This window comes from Triturus cristatus, chromosome 1_2, assembly GCF_964204655.1.
Source record: "Triturus cristatus chromosome 1_2, aTriCri1.1, whole genome shotgun sequence".
In the NCBI taxonomy this organism is placed as follows: domain Eukaryota; kingdom Metazoa; phylum Chordata; class Amphibia; order Caudata; family Salamandridae; genus Triturus; species Triturus cristatus.
This window is the reverse complement of record NC_140580.1, coordinates 352,701,551-352,722,597: the sequence shown is the minus strand read 5'-3', so window position 1 is coordinate 352,722,597 and position 21,047 is coordinate 352,701,551. Positions and strand designations below refer to the sequence as shown.

The window sequence follows — 21,047 nt, the reverse complement described above, 5'->3', positions numbered from 1 at the left end:
GATGCTATTGGTCTTCTGCCAAGAATATGGAAAAACAGTAGCACTCAGGCAGCCCAAAGAAAGATTTTGCATAAAGTGCATAGCAGAATTTCGACTTTAATCTGATTGAGTGAATAGAGGGGGGGCAGTGGTACCTTCTTCAAGGCTGACTTGGTAACTGAGAGCTATAAATGCGATGTAATATGGTAACTAACACTATTCCGCAGGGATTAAATCTCTCGGATATGATTAGATTAGAGGCTAACTATGAAACACCAATTAAATAAGTCTGCACCTACCTGTAGTCCCGAAACGTATAGGCTGGGTGCTCCTTTACACAGACCAAGGCCTCAGCATTTAAAATACAGTTATCCACGTGAACTGGGTGGCTTAAATCCTGTCTATCTTCTTGCTTATCTGAAAGAAAAAAAGCCTCTGTGTAAAAGTGCATAAAACATTGCACACATTTTGACATCTCAGCAGCATTAACTTTTTAAGAACAGCTCTGTAGATTCAGAGAATACTCAGGACAAACAGATTATAACAGTAGTCACCAACAAGTGTTAATGGTTAGAGGCACATTAGAAATGTAACCCCGGTCACTTAAGAGTTTAACCTAGTCAGGTTTTTGAGTTGCACAAGCGGGCAATCCTCCACTGCAAGTACTAGTCCCCCTTTAAATGTAGGACAGTAAAAGAAGGAAATCATGTACTTTATTGCAGCTATTGTTAGTCCTTAATCTTCCATACATTTCCAACTTAAGGAACGTGTGCCATCCATTTCTGTGACTAAAAATCAATTCTAAAAAAAATTACAGAGCAGGTAGTCCACGACTGGTCTGTTTCACGTCTCTGATGCTGTTTCCAAGAGCAACCAGATCAGGCGGAATGTGTGTTGGTATTCCGCAAGCCGGAATCACGCTGTGCCTTCACATCGCCGTCTTTAAAATGAAGGCGTCTTTAGTACGCATTCGTTCAGCACGCAAGTCGTTATAACGACTTGCCTTAGGGGGGTGATGGATTTTGGAATAGGTTAATTTAGTATTTCAACTCCAGTCTGCGCAACAATAGGGAAGGTGTTGGACTTTAAATCCAACACCATTCCACCAATGCACCACCCTAAGGCAAGTCGTTATAACGACTTGCATGCTGAACAAATGCGTACCAAAGATGCGTTTGTTCTTTTGCCGGCACTGTAAAGGCACAGCGGGATTCCGGCTTCCTTCTGAAGGACCTTTCCCGATCAGGAGTATCTTAAAGGCGACACCGGCTTTAAATGTCACTTTGCTGTGTATTGATGGAGAACAGGATTCCAAGGGCAAGGACAGCTGGAGTTTCCATGAAAACATTTTTGCGTTGACTTGTGCACACCTCACACCCATCTCCAAATAGTGGGAAAGTATTATGAATCACCGACCAGTGCAGACACAATTCACACAATTCAAACGACAAGCAAACCCGGTGCCAAGGACTTCTTGGAAACAACTGGTCATCCTTCCTGGATGAAGCATCCAATCAATAGTTCCTGCTTGTACCCAGCCTTCGATTTACCCTGAAATCAACATTCTTTGGGAGAGCCAGAAGTTGCCATGGAATTTGTGGATTGTACATGGATACCCGGTGGGGCAGAGGATACTCTGAAATTGTAACACAATGAAAATATGTGGAGCAGTATGAAGTGCAGCATGGGTCAACGCAAGAAGACGTTTGGATGAAGGGTTAAATAGGTTTAGATGAGATGCTTTGTAGCTGCAAAGAGAAAGGAGAGTAATGTAAAGTGTGTATGTGAGACTTCCAAAGTACAAGATAAAGATCAAAGAGGGAAAATGCAAGCGTTGAGACTAATACAATACCATTAAATTGACTGAATAAATTGGAAGATCTGAATGAGTGAGGGCTGGTGTGCACTGATTTTATAGATGTGAATTTATCAACTTTCACACTGCCACTTGAAGGTAGAGGTGAGCATGATAGGTGGGTGTAGGAGCTATCAAGAAACAAGACTGAGAAAGAGAAGTGCAAGGCTTATGTGTCAATCAGAGAAGACCAATGAACCCACTATTTATTAGGTCTCGCCTACGCGCATGCGCTGCATAGGGAGGACCTCTTGTAATCGATCCACTTTTTTCCTCAAAAACGTGCACACGTTGCATTGCTTTCAATGGCAACGCGTGCACGTTTGGCGATTGCCTTGCGGGAGCGAGCTTTGACAGATGGTTCCTGTTCGCTCCCGCAAGGGAAATAGGCGCAGGCCCCCTCTCTCTCCCCTCCCCCTGCTGCCTCTTACTAGTCAAACTTTTTTTTCTTTTTTTTTACTTTTAGCACGAGGCGCGCACGCTTATTTTTTATCTCCAACTACGCTTTTTAGTGATCGGGCATGCTACTGAAATAAGGATTTTCTTTGAGACAGGCACCTGTTTACATTTCTCTGGCACATCCTCTCGTAATTACAAAAATGCACGCAAAAATTTAGCAAGTGACCGTAAAAGCTCCATGCTGCAGTGGTTTAAAATGTACGCTTTATGGCTAATGAGAACCTAAATACGGGTAGACATTTCACAATGCAAACTATGCATTTACATTTTATCACCTCTGCTACTTCCATACGAGAGCGCCAAACACCGCCCGCCCCAACCCCCTTCCCTAATTCCTTTCTCACGCTCTGGCCCCACAACCCCAGAAGAGCACGTGCTCGAATGGTGAAGGACAGTAAAGAGAGCCTAAAATGTATATGCATTCCAATGCAATCTGCATTGGATAACTCTTTGTATAGTAGTACAGAGCGTCTGCTTTTATTGTTTTTACCAACAATAAATTCTGCCATCTAAGAAACAATTTCAACAAGCATTGGCATAGCCAATAGGTCTCGCCTTTGGGACCTTATAAGTGTTTAGCCATGCAACAGTTGATGTTGCACCAAGGATATTGTGCTGAATAACTAACTAGTTATAAGGTCCCAAAAGCGAGACCTATTGGCTATGCCAATGCTTGTTTTTTCCTGCGTGTGGCAATGACGGGTCTCTGTGCAGTGAAGTCAATGCTACATGCATTGATCTGCCAACTTTCTATGTAAGTGAACGAGCCACCAGAATCAATGGTATATGCCACAAAGATTCTTTTTCAAATAAACAATTAAGGTGCATTTGACTCCCATTTAGCTGCCTGCAATAGGTTACTGACATTAATGGCCGCAGACAGTGCATCATGCAGGGCAGATGGGCAAGCAGCACAGCAACATGATCACGGAGAGTTGAATCCCTTCCTTGTGGTGGAAAATTAATTGGAAGCCTTCAAATTAGATGAGAAAGCTATTGATGGAGAATTGTCGGATGTAATTCAGATCCCCTTTGACGTGCAACTCAATTTAGCAATGCAACTCGGTGAGCCAGGTGACATCTTGAAGAAATCCGCAACCACAATGTATGAAGTCCAATTTCTGCCCATGAAGCATAGGTTTCAATATATTCTACCTTTGACACCTTCAGTCTGTGATCTTTAGCCAATTGACCTATGTGTTTGATAGTGTGTATTTCTGCTTTTGCCAATGAGGAAAAGGTTTATAAAACTACCATGCAATGCCCCAACATCATCAGTGTTGGAAATCAGAACTGAGGTGTATAAAGAGTGCCCTCTGAAGTTTTCATATTTGTCATTTTTGTCATATCATATGGAATTGTTTCAGTACCAAACATATTGATGAGGAACTGCACATGGGAGCGTCTCTTCTCAAATAGCAAATATGACGCAATGTAAAACTGTGGTGCATCAGAAGACCTGTGTGTGGAGGTGGGGTTCCAGAAACAATGGTGCTTCAAAGAACAAGCACTGGCAAAGCCAATAGGTCACACTTTCATTTTAGTTAGAAGCCAGACCTAATGTTTTTGCCAAAGCTGTGGCCGCTCTTCTTTTCTATTTCACCAGTGGCTGGTCTGTAAAGTACAGTAGTGAGTATACAACATACAGGTCATAATGACCTTGAAGGCCTGTTGTACAGAACTGTAAGCCCACAATTCATCGCAATATGGAATTTCAGTGTGGGAGGCCTATAATGGTCAGTAGCATAGAGTCCAGAATACAAAATACATGTCTCATATGAAACCTCTCAGTGGCATGGTCGAGGCTGATCTTTGTCACAGAGGTGTACATACACAAAATATAGGTAATATGAAATCTCTCATCATGGCACTACCTACATGCGTCTGTAGCATAGAGCAGTACATACAACGCATAGATAATAAAATAGACCATGTGTAGGGGACAAACCCTAGAGAAGTCTGTAATATAGGATAGTGAGGATGCAATCCACAGATAATATGGAAGCTTTCAGCAGTGCAGGGCCTATGTATGAAAGATTTGATTCCATCCGTAGCCTTAACCCAGCTCCCTGTATTGCATCTTCAGTACCTACTAAATAGAAGTTGCACGGACCCAGATATATCAAAAAGTTTTAGTTTTCAGTTAATCTTAAATGCACTGGAATATTGGGCAATATATTTATCATCTTACAATGTCTAAGCCGTCAATCAAATGTCATGCGACAAGAGACCAATTATATTAAAAATGAAGCACCATTCTCAACTTTGATGGCATAGAAGGCTGCCGAGACCGAAATGTGTTCTATGCAGCACCGCACTGCAGACACAAATGAGGGTCTTTTAGTGCTGCGGCACAGCTACCACCTCTGCAGAGCCAGGACCCTCGTGCAGACTTCTCTTTCACTGCTGGGGCATGCTTAAACATATTTTATTGTGCTACTGTCACCAATGCAGCCTGCTGCTCCCAGTAGGAGATAGCTGTAGTGTCATTTAGTGAAACTACCAGCACATCCCTAAGCCCTGCAGCAGCTCCTCTAGCTCCACTACAAGACAGAGGGCTCTTCACACTTTATTGGGCTCGGATGCCTTTCTGGGCAAGCTCATGCCTGCTGTTTGTGAAGGAGAAAGAGTGAGATCAAAAAACAGCAGGCTACAGCATCATTCTTGGACCTCGTGGAGACAGGGACTGAGGGAGGAGGCACATGAAGCAGTCGCTTCCAAAACAGCAGCAGTCGGCTCAGGCCTTTAGATGCCTGTGAGCCCCACTACAGACCCACACTGCGAGGTAATCACAGTATTGCCTCAGTGTGTCAGCAGGGCACTAGGCATTTTTCTTAGGATCCCTGGCGGCGCTCAGGTTGTGATGAGGGGAAGAGGTGACTTCACAAAAGAAAAAGAAAATGTAAAGATAACAGGTGGCATGAGAGAGAGACTGGGGTGCGACAACAAGGAGTGTGCGATTGCCAGGTATGTGGAGGTTGAAACAGCACGCGAAGGACAGCAGAAGAGAGCACATGCACTCTCATGTGAGTGCTTAAAGAAAAAGAAAAGTAGTTTCCAAAAACTGAGCAAAAGGAAGATACAAGCCATACAGTCAGAGTGATGCTAAAGAGGCTGTGCTCCAGGGGTGGGAAAACCACAAGAGGAGGAAGGAAACCTTCGAATAAGAAGAAAGAAAATGAGAGTGACAATAATGCTAACCAATTGTAACCTTGGGCGGCTCTAAAGTTACTATAAGTTCTTGGCAAGCACACAATGTATCTTTTGCAGACAGCTGATGCTGCCAGTAGGCTGGGCCTAAAAATTGGAGTGCATCAGCAGCATTTATTAGTAAATGTCTGTGTCAGAATAGTTGGCATGAGGCCTATGGATAAGAGACCATGGCACTGGCAGTAGGAGAAAAATAATGAGAAATGCAGGACAAGTAATGGGATAAGGGATACATTAGAAAAAGGAGGAGCAAAAGTAACATTAGAGACAGCGGAGGAAGAGACACTGGTAAGAGCAGGAAGACACAAGATCGCCTCTGTATGTATTCAGCACAGGTGCTAACCCTGTAGGTGTAGAGTGGGTGGGAAATGTGATTCTCTCATCCAGAATAGTCTCATAGTACCATTATCCTGTATGTGTAATAGGCAGTTGAGCAGAGTGTATGCATTGGATAAGCAGGACCCCAGATTATCTGGTGTATGCACAATTATAAAGCAAGTGAAAATAATTATATTGAAACAAATGTAGACATTTGGCTCAGCTTTTTTCTGAAGTGCCACACACAGGGTCACATATCAGACCTGGAAATAGCACTCAGATACATTACAAACATAGAAATCTCATACACATGCAAACTGGCAACTTTCCTGCTCTGCACAATCCTGGCTCCATGATATCTGCTTTAGTAAATGGTAGGTGGACCCTACCAACAGTCCTGTGAACCTGGCTGCAATGGACATGGGAGCCAGGTGCACTAAATTATTGGTAGGTGCCATGCCATGTCATATGAGCTATAATGAGGCCAGATGCCATGTGTGACCTGTGCTTAGTTTTGGGCTCTATTTCCAATCGAAAAGACTTGGGAACGTCTCCTGCACAACCCACTCATTATTTATTTCCTATAGCCACCCAAAGACCAAGTTCCAACACACAGAACACAGCAAACAAATGCTATTAAATGTAGGTTGTTGTACTTGCCACGCAATAAAAATAGACATCAGCTATACAAAGGCTGATTTCACAAGTTATGCCATTATTTGTATATATATGGATCTCGTAGTATTTACATAGTTAATGGGCCTGATTACAAGTTGAAGTTTACTGTGGTAACAGTAAAATTGCATACTGTTTTACTGTTACTGTGTGGTAAATCAGCACCAGTACCATGCATTTATGAGTAAAACACTAAGGAATGGGAAATAACCATGTGGGACTGGGTATACCAGTCATAAACTACAGGGAATTCCTAATTGTGAGGAACTGGCAAATGCTTATGTGAACCTGTGAGTGGGGAGACTGATTGGGGGGGTATGAGGGGTGTGGGGAAGAATGAGGGAGAGGCATCGGGAAGGTTTTTATTCTGGCAGGGGTGGGAAAATTGTATGCTCTCCTGCCAAAAAAAAGGGAAATGAGACTTAGCTGCTGCCCAAGTCTAATGAGGTTTGGGAATGGTTCTTCCACACACAGAAAAACTGGGTGACAAAAACCTACCCACTCTTAACCAGGCAGTGGGTAGGTTATAGTGTAATGTACAGCCGCGGCCCGTGCAGGTAAGACCGGTGGGTCCGGGTGAGGGGGGATTTCGACGGACAATGATGAGGGAAAACTAAATAAATAATTAATTTCCCCTCGTCATCGTCTGTCGAAATTCCCCACCCCCCACCGCTCTTACCTGCATGGGCCGCAGCTGGTAATGTAATGAAAGACAGACTAAGAAATTAAAAAACTGGGTTAACAAGGTATGCCTCCATTCTTTACGGACATCCTCAACTTAATACAACTAAAGGTGTGTCATGTCAAAAGCATGTATATGTGATTCACAAAAAGTGTGCTCTATGGTGCATTTCCTTAGGTTTACATCCAGGGATCTCTGATATTTGAGCTCATGCTCTGTTTTAATAGTGCTCTGAAGCCTACTGTTACTTGAGTGAGCACTAAACAACAATAACATGTATTATCACTCACAGAAAAGCAAGAGCAACTTTTTAAAATAAGGGTACAAACTGAAAAGTCACATCGTATATATCTCTTCCACTCGGAGGGTACTCCCTATTTTCAGTGTCAAAGTGATGGTTTAAATGGGCTATCCAAAAAACAAAAGAACCATAGTTCTCTTAGCCCGCTTAGGAATCACTAACAATCAACATAGGCCTTCTAGACCGTTGCCTCGTTTGATGAGGTCAGCTGAGGTTTTGAGCTCTATAGTGACATCATGCACTGGATTGCCTCTTTAAAAGAAAAGAGAGGTATTTTTGTGAGCACAGAGATTACAGAGAGATGAACAAGATCTCGTCTCTTGATGCAGTGTCCGTCAGCACTACACTGAGTTTACAAGGGGACAATGAAAATGGCTTAGGGCACATCAGATTGGCATTTCTAATCCACCACCAAAGGTCCGCAGATGTCTTATCCAAGATGCAGAATCTGCCTGAAAGGAATCAGTAGAGATAGGACCCAAGCAACCCAGATATTCCACAAAAGAGCCTGCATATGCCAACAGGTGTGAGGCGCCAACAGGTTGAAGGATGACATAACCCCAAGCACCCTCAGGAACATCACACATCAAAGCTGGACCACAAGATCTTGTGCGAAACAATAGAATAATAGCATGAAGGTCCCAGACTCATTAGGGTTAATGTATCTAGAACAGCCCCGATAAAATGAATCCTCTGCAGTGGCAGGAGAAGAGATCTGGACTAGGTGGTGAAGAACCCAGGGTGGAGAGCAATAACATCACTGTCTACAGGTGGCCCGACACTAGGTAGAGAGAGCAGCCAGCTGTCAAGGTGCATGAAAAAGAGTACCTACAATCTAGAAATATGTGCCACAACCAATAACATGACAATTGAAAAGACCTGAGAGGCTGATTCACATCCAAAAAGAAGTAGGGTGAATTGGGAAAAGTCTGACCCCACAGACCAAAGTGGAGGTACTTCCTCAGGACCAGGACATGGATGTATGTGTCCTGTGGGTCCAGGGACACCATCCAGTCTTCGGAATCAAAGGCCTGCAATACCTGATCAAGTGTTACAATTTTGAACTTCTACTTGAGAAAGGAATTTAAGAGTCTGGGGTCTAGAATCAGTCTTGTTGCCACAGGATTCTTGAGGATCAGAAAGTACGGTGAGAGGTAGTGAACAATTAGGATTTGCCTTACTCATGGAAGCAGAGCGGAAATTGTTTTGACCAATCATTCAGGAGCAAGTCAGTTAGGGTATCATTAAAGGCAAGAAGTGCTCAGAATTTTAACGGCCCAGGCTGCAAAATTTCAATGACGATGGTAGCCTTAGTCTTTTGTGACAACAGAAGTAATTCCAGGACCCATGCAAGGGCCACAAAGCGCTACTGTAAATGAGGCACTTTCCTTAGCAGAAGGCCCTAGGGGTGAATCCATGGCAGACTCAGAAGAGATATCAAAGTCAATGGCATTTTGTAGAGCGAGATAAAGATTAGCATCTGTATCATGAGGAAGCAAATGATCTGCCTCCTTAGAGTCATGCTCATCTAGTGGGACATGATAGAGACCTTAAATGCCCAACCCGAAAATATCCTGTTATCCTGAGGAAGTAGTGCTGCTGGAACAGACGTTTGGGAGGTCTTATCACTGGCATTTCCCTTGGTAATCATGTACGTTAACATTTGGTGGTCTCTAGCTGAAGGTGGTTCCGAATCAGGGGTTGGTGTCAATGACAGATGTGGAGTTGGCACTGCCAGATTCTGTAACCTAGTCTTTTCTGGTCTTCCGTAACCTGGTCTGTGTTAGCACTGTAAATGGTGCCAGCATAAGACCTGGAGAAGGGGCCTAGGGCATGGGAAATAGCTAACATTGTTCATGTCAAATGGTACACAGGAAGCGCCTGTCCCAGGAAGATCAGCTGGAGGCTCCAAGGAGGCCCGTGAAACCAAAAGGCCCACCAGGAAAAGCTAGAGGAAACTTGCAAATCTGTGTTATTAAAAGCAGCAACATGCTGCAGAGTCCATGATAGTCCAGGGAACTCGATCAACCCAAGAGAATGCACTTTCCGCACAGTCGAGAAAGTCTAATTCTCATCTCACAGTGCTGCTTTTGTTAAAGGCATCCTCACCAGGAATGTGTTTTAATCTCTATGAAGACAGGAAATGATTTCATAGGATAGAAACTACCAAAGCACGTGATATGGGTTTTGAGTAGTTCAAACTACCAGAAACCGACACCGAAGGCAAAACCCAGTGTGAATAAATACAAGTTAGTTTTGTAGCAGTGAAATGGATAAAGAAGTAATTATGGTAAACAGGCTAGGATTCTTTACATAGTTGTGTCTTTAAAGACATAATTAAATACCTTACCTTCTATGGAAGTCCGGCAGACAAGATGAGAGTATGAGAAGTACAGTGGGGTGTCCAAGCGGAAATATGATTCAAGCACTCTCCTCACTTTATCCGTGGCATTGTAGTAAAGAAGTGCACTCTTCATAGGAACTCTTCTTTCCTGGCCCAACTAAAAGCAAAAGTGTTAATCATAATTTAACAGCCATTAATGCAACTAAAAGCCATTCAGGCCCTAGAACCAGATATACCAGTTATTCACTTAGCTAAGCATAAGCTAACATGCCTCTAATGAACTCTTCATTTAGTGTACTAAAATGTAAGCCTTCACTTTTGTTGGTGAAGTCTCAAAACACCTAAATCAAGGCTGAAATCTACAGACAGCAGACGTGACATATAATCTGGTCTCTGGATAAGTTGCATTGCATACAAACATCTTCTCCATAAGAGTTTCCATATCTGGAGTCTCCGTTATGAAGTCCTCCCTTAGAAATTAGGCAGTTGAGATGTAGAGTAACTCAAGTAAACAAAATGAAGTGATCCAGAAAGAAAGTTAGCAATGAACACGTTCTCCTTATTGCAATTTTTGCTACCAGGTGGAGCTTCCTGGGAGATAGGAGGCACTTTATCCCCCTCCCTCCTAATCCGCCTTTATCAGGAAATGTCAAAATTTAGTATATTAAAACCACAAAGTATGGCAGGAATGCAGCATTTCCCATCAACTGTTAAGATGTACTGGCTCTCTGGGGCCTTAAATATACAAAAAGTCTAAGGTATCGAAAGCCAAAATGTTTTAATTGTAAAGGTCACCCTAATGAAGGCAGAGCATATTGTTTCAAGTTACTTACCTTCGGTAACGCTTTATCTGGTAGAATCTATATCTGCTGGCTACCCCACCCACGAGGCCGGTGAGAATCGCAGCTTCCTCTTGGGATAGGGTTGGCACAGTTGAAAACTCCGCCTGAAGCCGCAAAATGTGGCCTGGGGATGACATGGGGCAGCCGGGACGCCCAAGGACTTAGCCATAGCCCACCAGTCCTAAAGCGCTCCAGCGCAGAGTCTGTCTTGCCTACATACAGATGAGTGCCATCGAAGGGCATGTCCATAAGTGAAGCTTGGACATCCCCTCAGAAGCCAGTCGTTCTCAGCCAGGCATGGCGCCTCAGGCCCACCATCAAAGAAACCGCTCTGCCCATCAAGTTTGTCCAAAGAACAACGGATCGTGCACTTGCTGCATCTCTCCTGCATGTAACGACTCTAGAAAAGATGGCCCGTGCCTCCTCCGGGACCTGCGGCAGCACTTGTGCAATTGTATTCCACAGCATGTGGGAATAGCAGCCCAATAGGCATGCGGTATTCACAGACCATAATGCCAGGCTGGCGGAAGAAAACATTTTCTTACCCAAAGAGTCCAGCTTCTTGGATTTCCTGTTCGGGAATGCGGTAGGGAATGCACCCTTGTATGTGGAAGCTTGGACCACCAAGCTCTCCAAGGTAGGGCACTGGGTGAGGACGTTTGGGTCCCCAGGAGTGGGGCGGTGGCGACGGGCAATCATCCTATTCACAGGAGCCCCAGGGCTGGGTTTGGACCAGGTTCCTAGAAGGATAAGGGCCTCATTGAATGCATGTAGGGGTTCTGAGGAGGAGGAGCTCCTGGTTGCAGCACCTCAGTCAAGAGATTAGTCTTGGCAACCACCAAAAGCAGCTGAAGGCCAAGGACCTCAACTGCTCTGCACAACACTGTAGCATGAGTAGCTCCCTCCTTCGTAGCCACAGAAGGGGGAGAAAGCATGCCCGGATCTGGAGAGGTATTCAGCCGGCTGGCAGCACCCAGTTGCTCACACCAGTCCATTTGAGGCTCGTATGGCTGGTATTCTAGAGGGTCCAGCGACCCCTCCCATTCCTCCCCGAGGCTAGCCCATAGCAATATGGCTTAGGTTCTAATCTAGGACCTGAAGGTCCTGCCAGCATTTGCTGCGGCGTCAGGCGACGCGGTTATAGCTCCATGTCGGATTCGGGGATGACAATGGGGCTGGCGCCGCCGGTGACGCCCGGGCGCATTGGCATTAGGACCGTATCGGGGAAGGTTGAAGTGGTAAAACCGGCACCAATACGGACCCATTATCGGGTCTACGGGGGCTGAAGGGTCCTAGACAGGGTCGGGCCGTCCAAATATGAGATGCAGGCCCTCATAAATCTTTCAAGTTGGGCGGCGGTCACTTCAGTTCCCGGACATTCAGGGAGGTGCTGAGCTGACCATAGCATAAGCTCCGAAAAACCCGGCCTCAGATGCAGATGCTTCTTCGTCGCATCGGCCAACGGACGAGGAGAGGTGGAAGAGTGCTTCGACTTCTTACTCTTCTTCTTGTGCCTCCTGAATATCCTAACGATCTCAAATGGAACGAAGAGGACTTCGGACTCCATGAACGATCCAGGGACCTTCCTCTCGACTGGGACTTTGACTACCAGTGAGTTGCTTGCCGGGCTGCTAGCAGCTCCACGGACCTCTCCCTCAAACCTTCGGCACAATTGCCCGGCAATTAGATTTTGACTTGGTGTGCTGGTCCTGCTCCAGGCACCACAGACAGTCAAGGTGCAGATCAGTCACTGATATTGCCTGGTGACAGGCTCCGCAGGGCTTGGAACCTGTCCTATGTGACGACATCTTCGACACACCAGGAAGAAGCCTCAAAAAACAGTTGTCAAAACGTCGCAAAATTGCTGTGATAAAAAAGATAGAGGGGTAGCTCTTTTCTGGCTCAGGGCTGGCTGGCACGGAAAGAACAGAACTGATGCTAGTGTCTGCATGGCGCCTATATAGGCACCGCGACGCCGACGACTGACAGGGAGCCGTTTAACACCACCTATTGGTGCGCAGTGGTATTGCTCGGGAAAAGCTTCCGGATCCAGTCTGACACCAGGGAAATTTAAAGGTAAGGAATCTGCAGCTAGAAATCTCTATCATATAAAGTACTTTTTCAGAAAATTAGACATTATCAGACTCTTAAGCTTATGACATATCGAGCCGTTGCTATCTCACCTGGAGATGGGCAACCCTTTTACTGGATTTTCCTCCTCGAAGTATAGACTGGTCAAGGAGAGCCATATTTGTCAAATATTATTAAAGAATCTACCATTCAAAAATAAAATTCATTGTAATTTCACATGGAAAGTGAACAATGCATCAAACAAACAGTACAAAAGGGTCCCTAATCAGTCTTCAACTACCCAAACTGTCTTTCCTCACCCTGCTGACCTTATAAAGTAAGAATTGGTATTAATTAATCAAAGTTAGATAAAAAACATCTAACTTACATAACAAATGTGTTTCCTCATATCAAGTAGATCTAGATTTCAGGAAAATCACATTTTACAAATAGCAATTCATTCAATATAAAAATGATTTAAAATTACAACGGCAGAAGTGACAGAGAAACTTGCCAATAGAAAATCTATTCCAAGCAAAGCAGATATAATTTGTCATACAAGTCATAGATGAACATGCAAACATATGACTGCAATAACCAAGTAAATTGCGCACCTTAATGGATACATCTGCAACATCACATTCATCACCAAGTAAGACACAGGCTCACAGTCTCCAGTCTTCTGCACAAACACCGGTTTAAAGTTAAAAGGCATGGAATATCTCCTCAACACAAACTAAAAAAAGAACGGCACACAGACACAATGAAAAGACCGTCGAAAGAATACGAAGGTTCAAATAAGGGACATATTCCCTGACAACACCAACACTGAGCTGGGCCATTTCTCATGTGCAATGATGAGTTTTTACTGCTTGATGAAACAGAGTTGCTTGCCACTGTTGCCAGTCTCACCCTCATAACCTTTGTGGGTGTACTCATCTGGTGGTATTCCTTTTTTAGGTCTCAGCTCTAGATGGCGCGCATGCGTTGTCTGGAACGGAGACATGCTGTATCTACTGTTGTGGGCTTCAGCTCGCCCATAGGCCTAACATTTGCTTGCACCATAGTCGCTCCATTTTGCCTGCTCTCCATTTGTCAAGGGCATGGATAAATCATGTCTCTTTCGGTGTTTAGCCCTGCCTGAGAGCACCGGCCCACTGCTGAAAAACATAAGCAGCAGTCATTTTCCTATATTGTTTCGGGACTACTGTTTTTAAAGTGTGTGCATCGGGCAGGACATTCCATGGATGCAGGACTCACCACGCAATGTATTTATGCCAATTTGCTTTTGAGCAGAAGTACTGCTGTGCTTCTTTTCTCTGTCCTTTCTTCCTTCAGGAGAGTATCTTGAACAGGGGGAGCTCAGCCGGTCTCTTGAAGGGTCGGGGGAAGAAAAGCTGTGCCTGCGAGTCACTCCTTACCTGGGAATTTTGTTCCCCTTGGCCTCTTGCTTTCCACTTGTGGTGGGGGCGGAGGCTCCCCTTCCTGTGGTAGGGGTGGCAGACTGAGGCCAATGTTTGGGGGTTCACTCCCTCGAGGGGTTGTCGGCCAAGACCTGTAATCATTTCCGGAACATGCGTCCCCTCTGCCTGCTTGTGCTGAGCCCACGCTCCTCATCTGAGAGCAGGAGGGGGCTGCTGCTCTCAGTGAAGGCACAAGCCTTACTCAAGTTGTCCAGACATGGCTGCTTCAAACTTCGAGCTATACCAGAAAGCAACTTCTGCAGAGAAGTGCTTTATTGGCATGCCCATGAATTTCGAACACCACCGGAAGTGTCAAGACCCGCCGCTGCCTTACCAGGGGCCCCCTGAAGCGGGGGCATCTACTTCATCTTATGTCTTGCAGGCGTGCCTCATGATGAGCTCTTGCCAAGCAGACACTGTGCTGCTAACGGTGACCACTGCCCCACCACCCAAAGACTACATGCTCTGATGTCTCATCAATACCATGCTCTATAACTTTTACAGCCTCGGCTTCGCCGCACTCATCTTCTCCGTCAAGGTGAATCTCGCCGTGGTGAACGAGAAATCTCTCTCATCAGTCCATTCGTCAGCTCTTTGCTTCACCCATTTGGCTCCAATCGGAGTCCTCATAATATTACTTTCTCACTTCATTACTCCATGTGACTGTATTACTACCCATTATTTTCTCACACTCACTTTCTCTCCTTTACTCTCACTCTTACTGTCCATTACTTTCTCACTTTGCGTTACATTCTTACTCCCCTACTACCTGCTATTGTCTCGCTCTCACTTTCTCTTTGGCAATCTCTGACTTTCCATTATTTTCTTACTGTTATGTTCTCACTAGCCTTTACTTTCTTACTATTCCTAATTTCCCCTTATGTTCTCACTCATTTTCTTTGCACTAATTTTCTCCACTCCTATTTGTCCGATGCCTGTATTTCAATCTGATTTTCTCCGCTCTCGCCGTGGCAGAGGAGTAGTATATGAAGACACAACGATCACAGACAGGGAAACACTGGACCCTACCTTGCCTTTTTTTCACTACAAAGGTTCCCAGAGCACTCCACATGAGCCTGGATGGATTTTGGTCTTCTGTTAAAAAAGAATTTGTGCTTATTATTTGTATTATTGGGTGCACTGTATGGTGCTCATATATCTGGCTGCAGATCAACATTTGGGAATCATTCACCAAGGTTGTAAGTGGTGAATTTCCATACCGTCCAGTGATGTCTCAGAGTATGTACAAGGACATGGAAGAAGCAGCGACTGCTCCTCAGAACAGCACGACTGGAAACCAATGGCTCACTGTCCCAGGACACCACCCAGTAACCGGGTTTCATATAGCACTTCAACCGCACCTGTGCAGTCTCTAAGCTCTGTAAATAATAGCACATCACATTAAAGCGCAGCCTTCTCTTACTACCCACATATCCCACACACCAGAGCCACCCCAGCATTAATAATGATAAACTGTGTGTATATAGCACGTCAAAGTACACTTTTGTTCTCTAAGCACTATAAATAACAAGACATTACAGTATTGCTCTTACCGCCCACACCTTGTCTAGAGCCCCAGTGATAATAAAGACAAACCGTTTTATTTAGCCCTTTAAACCCCACTCCTTAAGTTCCTAACCACTGCGGACAGGCAGTCCAACACCTAACAGAGCCTTCTGATACTGCCCACATATTTTCGCGATCCCACAATAAAAATAATACATAAAATTCCATTTATAAAGCGCTTGGTTACACCCAATAGTGTGTCCCCGTGCTAGGATAGAGACCCCCAGAGGGAAAAAAATCAAAGCTCTACCTAAAGAACAAAAAGGAATACTGAGGAGAACAAAATGCCAAATACCTTGTTCTCTTACATAGAGCTTCATACCGCACTCTGTCATTTCTCACTCCTGTAAATATCAAAGCACATAAATGGGGCTAGGGTAACGAGCCCATGCCCCGTCGGCGGACTGGAGCTACCCCTAAAGACATTGTGCGCTCCCCATCCCACTAACGTCCATATCCCAACCTTTGAAACTCAAGCCCCAAGTTTGTCAACAAGAAACAGCTTTATGTTGTTTCATTGCGTTTCCACTGAGCTGAAATCTCAGACTGAGGCCTTGGTTTTTTTCATCATCAAGATGTTTCTTTAACCAGGGATCACCATAAAAACAGAATGCAGAATATTCATACTTTCATTGGAGATATCACGTGGTATAGAGTAATCAGGCTAACAGTCGCAGTCTCGGATTGTCGTCACCTGTCCCGACACATTTCACTAAATTCCATTTTGGTGAGCCCTGTCGTTTACATCTTTCCGCCCCATGTCGATGTGATATTAGTCCTCCATTTATGTTGGGGAAGTGTCCCCATTTTTTCAAAATTGGGCAACCTAACGTGACATCTCAAATGACTGAGTACAAACAAGACTACCTACTAAACACTGGTCTCTATCAAGGATGCTCAGAAATCAGATACATTAATTGCCCTGTTAGGGGCTCAGCAGTGGGATGTAGTCAACAGGCAGTGAAAGTATATTTTTATATTCTCCATTTGCCTTTACATTCTCATTGTTGTTGAAAGTTGACCAGCACACATTTTGTTTACATGTGATTCTATGTATGCTCTGCTGTGTAGTCGACAAAGACGTGGTCTGCGCTATATAAAATCCCACAGTAAAAAAGTAATGGGAAGCAGTGCTTAAATGTGTGTTGGGGGAGGGTTCAAGCGCTTTCGAAAAGGGCAACACACGTGCCAGAGGCGGAGCCGTTTCAATGGATGTATTTGGGCACAGGGGCCAGAAGACATGATAGCAGCTTAGAGACACAGCAGCCGCTTCTCTTTTTTTGGACCCTTCACAACTTCGGTGGGCAGTCAGCAACCGTATTCAAAGCCTGTGGTTTAACACAGTTTCTAGATACATGCTAACGTTTTAATTTTTAATAAACAAATTCATACCAAAAGAAGGAATTCAAATACGACAGAAACAATCTTTTGTCCTGCTGTATAGCTACATTGTAAGCTTTAGCCAAGCAAATGGCAAAGGATAAATACAGTTCTTCCCTGCCCTACACTGGCACAAATAAACACGGAGTGAAGGCTGCTCCTCGGAAGCAGCAGTGGGCGGGGAATAGGGAGAGGGGGTAAACAAAAAAAAATCCACCTTAGAAGAGAAGCTGCTACTGCTGGCAAAGCCTAAAGGTGTCAACATACGGCTAAAAACCATTCCCATTAACAAAGCCAAAAGCTCATAGCTTAGCCATTGCTGAGACCTATTGGCTTTGCCAATTTTTATCTTTCTTTGAGCTGGATCACTGGAGGTATTGCCTGTGGCATTCCTAACCATCTGTTGTGCCACAACTTCCTGTGTGACAGTTAGCAGCAAGCGTGCACTGTGTGTGGAGAAGCTGTTAATTTACAGTTCAGAAAGACGGGTCCTTTAGTGTACCGATGTCTGCTGGAATCGTGGTTGGTGCTGGAGGTTCACCGCTCTTCAAAATGTCTGTCTTTTTATGAGAGCTTTCAGCAGCGAAAAAGAGCACTACTGCAGTGGCTCCCAAACTTTTTAAAACCACTGCCCACTTTTTATAACAACAACATTTCGCGATCCACCTACCTTTAATGCACATAAGGCTAATGTATTGTGTGGAAGCACACGGTCATTCACAGAAAGGACATTTTCCTACTGATATGGCCACTAAATTTGCACAGACATATAGCTTTTCTGATAAAAACTATACAGCAAACAAATGATAATGTGTGGAAATCTGACATATGTGAATATTTATCATTTGGGCATCACCAAGTAAGTGTGTCGATTTGTTTTGATCCTATTAAAATATCTGTTTCCAGCACACTTCAGAATTAAAAAAAAGTGCCTAATGTTTGCTTTCCTAACTGCTGGATGCATACCGTTCATTTACAGGTATTTACATTTTGTTGGGTATTAAAATAAACACAACATCCCACATTGTCACATAATTCACTTGAAATACTCCTCACTTTGCAGTCAGAAAAATAAGAATAATCACCAACCCCCAAGTTAGTAGAATAAGGCAGCCAAACAATTCACCTCTGGCTTTGAATCATGAACATGTGACAACTTAAACACACAATTTAAAGACACATTTACTTATTGCTCTGACTTCACTTCTGCATTCCGCTGTGGCACCACTGACATTCTGAGAGGCAGCCCTTTTAAGGGGGGGAGAAGCAGATGTTTTGCAATTCTTTATGTTGCCAATTTGAAGGTGTGAGTGCTGGTACCTGTGTCTACGTGTCTGTTCAACATGAATCTGTTACAGATTTACCATGTTCTATATAATTCTGTTATCTAACGGCTTTAGACCAGTTTTGCACCATAAGACGACGTACACTCAATACAAAAATTGTAGGTATTAAATGAACCTTTTATGCGCCACCACTTTTGGAGTCTAAATTCAAACTAAAGCACTAACTCATTATTTAAACATAAAAACGGAATCGAGTCAGTGATGCCCGTTGTTACATTAACTACAATCAATTAGCTCAAGTGTGATTTGCCACCATCTTATTGTTCTCAGCATCTTCTCTGGCCCATTCTCACTATGACCCACTTTTCTCTCCCGCCCCACCTTCAGTTACCACATCATCAACACCAGCCTCCCTCCCGAGACATAATCAAGAGACAAAATATTGCTTACAATCCCTCGGATAAAAAGTCATGCTCTGGGGGTAGAGCGTTCTCTTATCTGGCCATCTTTCACTGTATTGCCCTTCCGGTTCACATACGTCTCTGCCTGAATCATCTCAAAGTCAGGAAGCTACTCAAAACTGAATTGATTTAGGGAATTCTCTGAGACATCTGCCATTGTCGGAAGGCTTCTGCGCTGAGATACCCTTTAAGGGGTGAGTCGTGCGCTGTATAAATAACTGTAACATAACATAGCCTTGTGGGTGGAGTGTGCAGAAATATACACACTCGCTTATTGATTGGCGCATGCTCTATACATGAAAACTGAAAAGGTGACGTTTACATAATTGTTTATTTTCTTGGTCAAAGTACGCTTATATGGTGCACCCAGTTGGGAGCCCTGTATCGCACTCCAGCGACCTCAAAAAACAAACTGATACAACCTGAGGGAGGACTCCAGGAGTCCCTTCCTGGAGGCATACTTCCTTTACCCGGCCTGGTCATGCCCGAAAAATTACCACATTTCGGCAAAAAATAGTTGCAGGTATCTAAACCATGACTGACCTGCTCCTTACACTTTCACCGCAGATAGCACTACTTCTCCTAGCTAAAAGGCAATTCTGAATTAATTTGGGGCAGACCCTTGTTCAAAACAAGAAAGGAGAACAACGTCGCTATGGAATCCCTCGACGCCCTCTACCAGCGCGCAGAGGTACTGCTGTAAAAGATTTGCGGATCCTGTCTGGCGCAAGGGAGAATTTTAAGATAAGGAATCTGCGGCTAGATGTCTCTATCAGATTTTAAGGTCAAAGAAAGTATACCTGATATGAAATTGAATGCACACAAAGGACTATTCACAGTAGTAGTAACTCTTGCCCATATATCTCTTTAAGTTCCCTGGACTTATGAAATGTCTAAGCCAAGTCAAAGCAAGGTGAACATTCCATGCACAGCAAAAGGTCACACTTTTGGGGGCAGGCACATGAGCGCAACAGGACCTGCCCCATATGTGCATGATAGCTCTAAAACATCAGTCTGCTTTACTCTGCCTATAGCAGGGATACAGGAAGGCATAGTTGCTGGTTGGCCTACCCCTTTCCTCAAGGCTTATATGATGAATAAAGAGAATTAACATTTTTACTAGAGGCAGCATATGCAAATCATGACTGATTTGCATATGGCTGGGTCCAAACTGAGGTGGCATTGTGAGCAAAAGAATGAGGGGTTGGAATGCTACCCCAGTGATTGCCAGTGGTTAGACAAATTACAAACATTCCTCCTAACACATGTTGTGCGTTTGTTGCAAGAGTATGCCCAGACATGGGTCCTGTGTTTATTGTGCCACTGGAACAAAGCTACACCAGATTTACAAGCCCCAATCAGGGCAAAACCAGTCTTGGATTGCTTGTGTTCCCGTTAGAGGGACCCTGGCCTGGCAGTTTGGGCTGGATTGCTCCTATTGGTGGAGGGTCAAGACTGATTTGCATATGGCTGGGTCGATACGGAGTTGGTTAGTGGGCAAAAGCACAATGGGTTGAAATGCTACCCCAGAGTGATTAGAGAAATTGCAAGCAATCTTCCCATTACATTTTGTGTGTTTGATATACCATACGGTTGATCGTCCCCATATGTTGTGCATGGATGTCTGATGACGAGATAGATCAACATATTTGTAGAGCTCAAAAAATACAATGAACCACCCAGCGAGAAACCGAGGTCACGAAGATGTCCTTTTCAGGAGACAGGCCACCTCTGCCCACAAAACCTCTGCCCTCAGACCTGGAGGTCATTTGTCTTGTCTGGTTACAACATCTGACAAACCACAGTAAGGTTGGTCATATCAGTACCAAAGATCTGTGGCAGATGGAAGGAGGCACACACTCTCTCTTCAGGTTTCTGCTAATCCAAGAAAACCTTTGAGAGGAAAGTTTGATGCGTGTTGAGCACAACTTTGTTTCTATTAAAAACTGTAGCAAGCTCATAGCACCAGAGCGTGCAACTTGCTTACTAAGAACCTAACCTTCTAAATCTATACTTTAACATCAATAGGGCAAAAGGTTCAAAAAGCTTTGGTTAAAACAGCGGGTGGCATGGACATCCAACACAGGAGTTGGCTTCATAAGTTTAGAAACAAATTCAATAAGCCATTAATGTGATGTTGCATCATAGCATTGCAC

General features: G+C 44.3%; 1 protein-coding gene across 2 annotated transcripts in view; it reads right to left on the bottom strand.

Annotated features, from left to right (window-relative positions):
• Positions 1 to 21,047, bottom strand: part of P3H1 (prolyl 3-hydroxylase 1) — a 165,871-nt gene that overhangs the window by 41,474 nt on the left and 103,350 nt on the right. For both annotated transcript variants that reach the window (XM_085604201.1, XM_085604192.1), the window contains exons 11-12: positions 9,830 to 9,980; positions 279 to 396 (exon numbers count right to left, since the gene is read on the bottom strand). In XM_085604201.1, the coding sequence (XP_085460327.1) occupies positions 279 to 396; positions 9,830 to 9,980 (269 nt within the window). The remainder of the gene's footprint in view (positions 1 to 278; positions 397 to 9,829; positions 9,981 to 21,047) is intronic.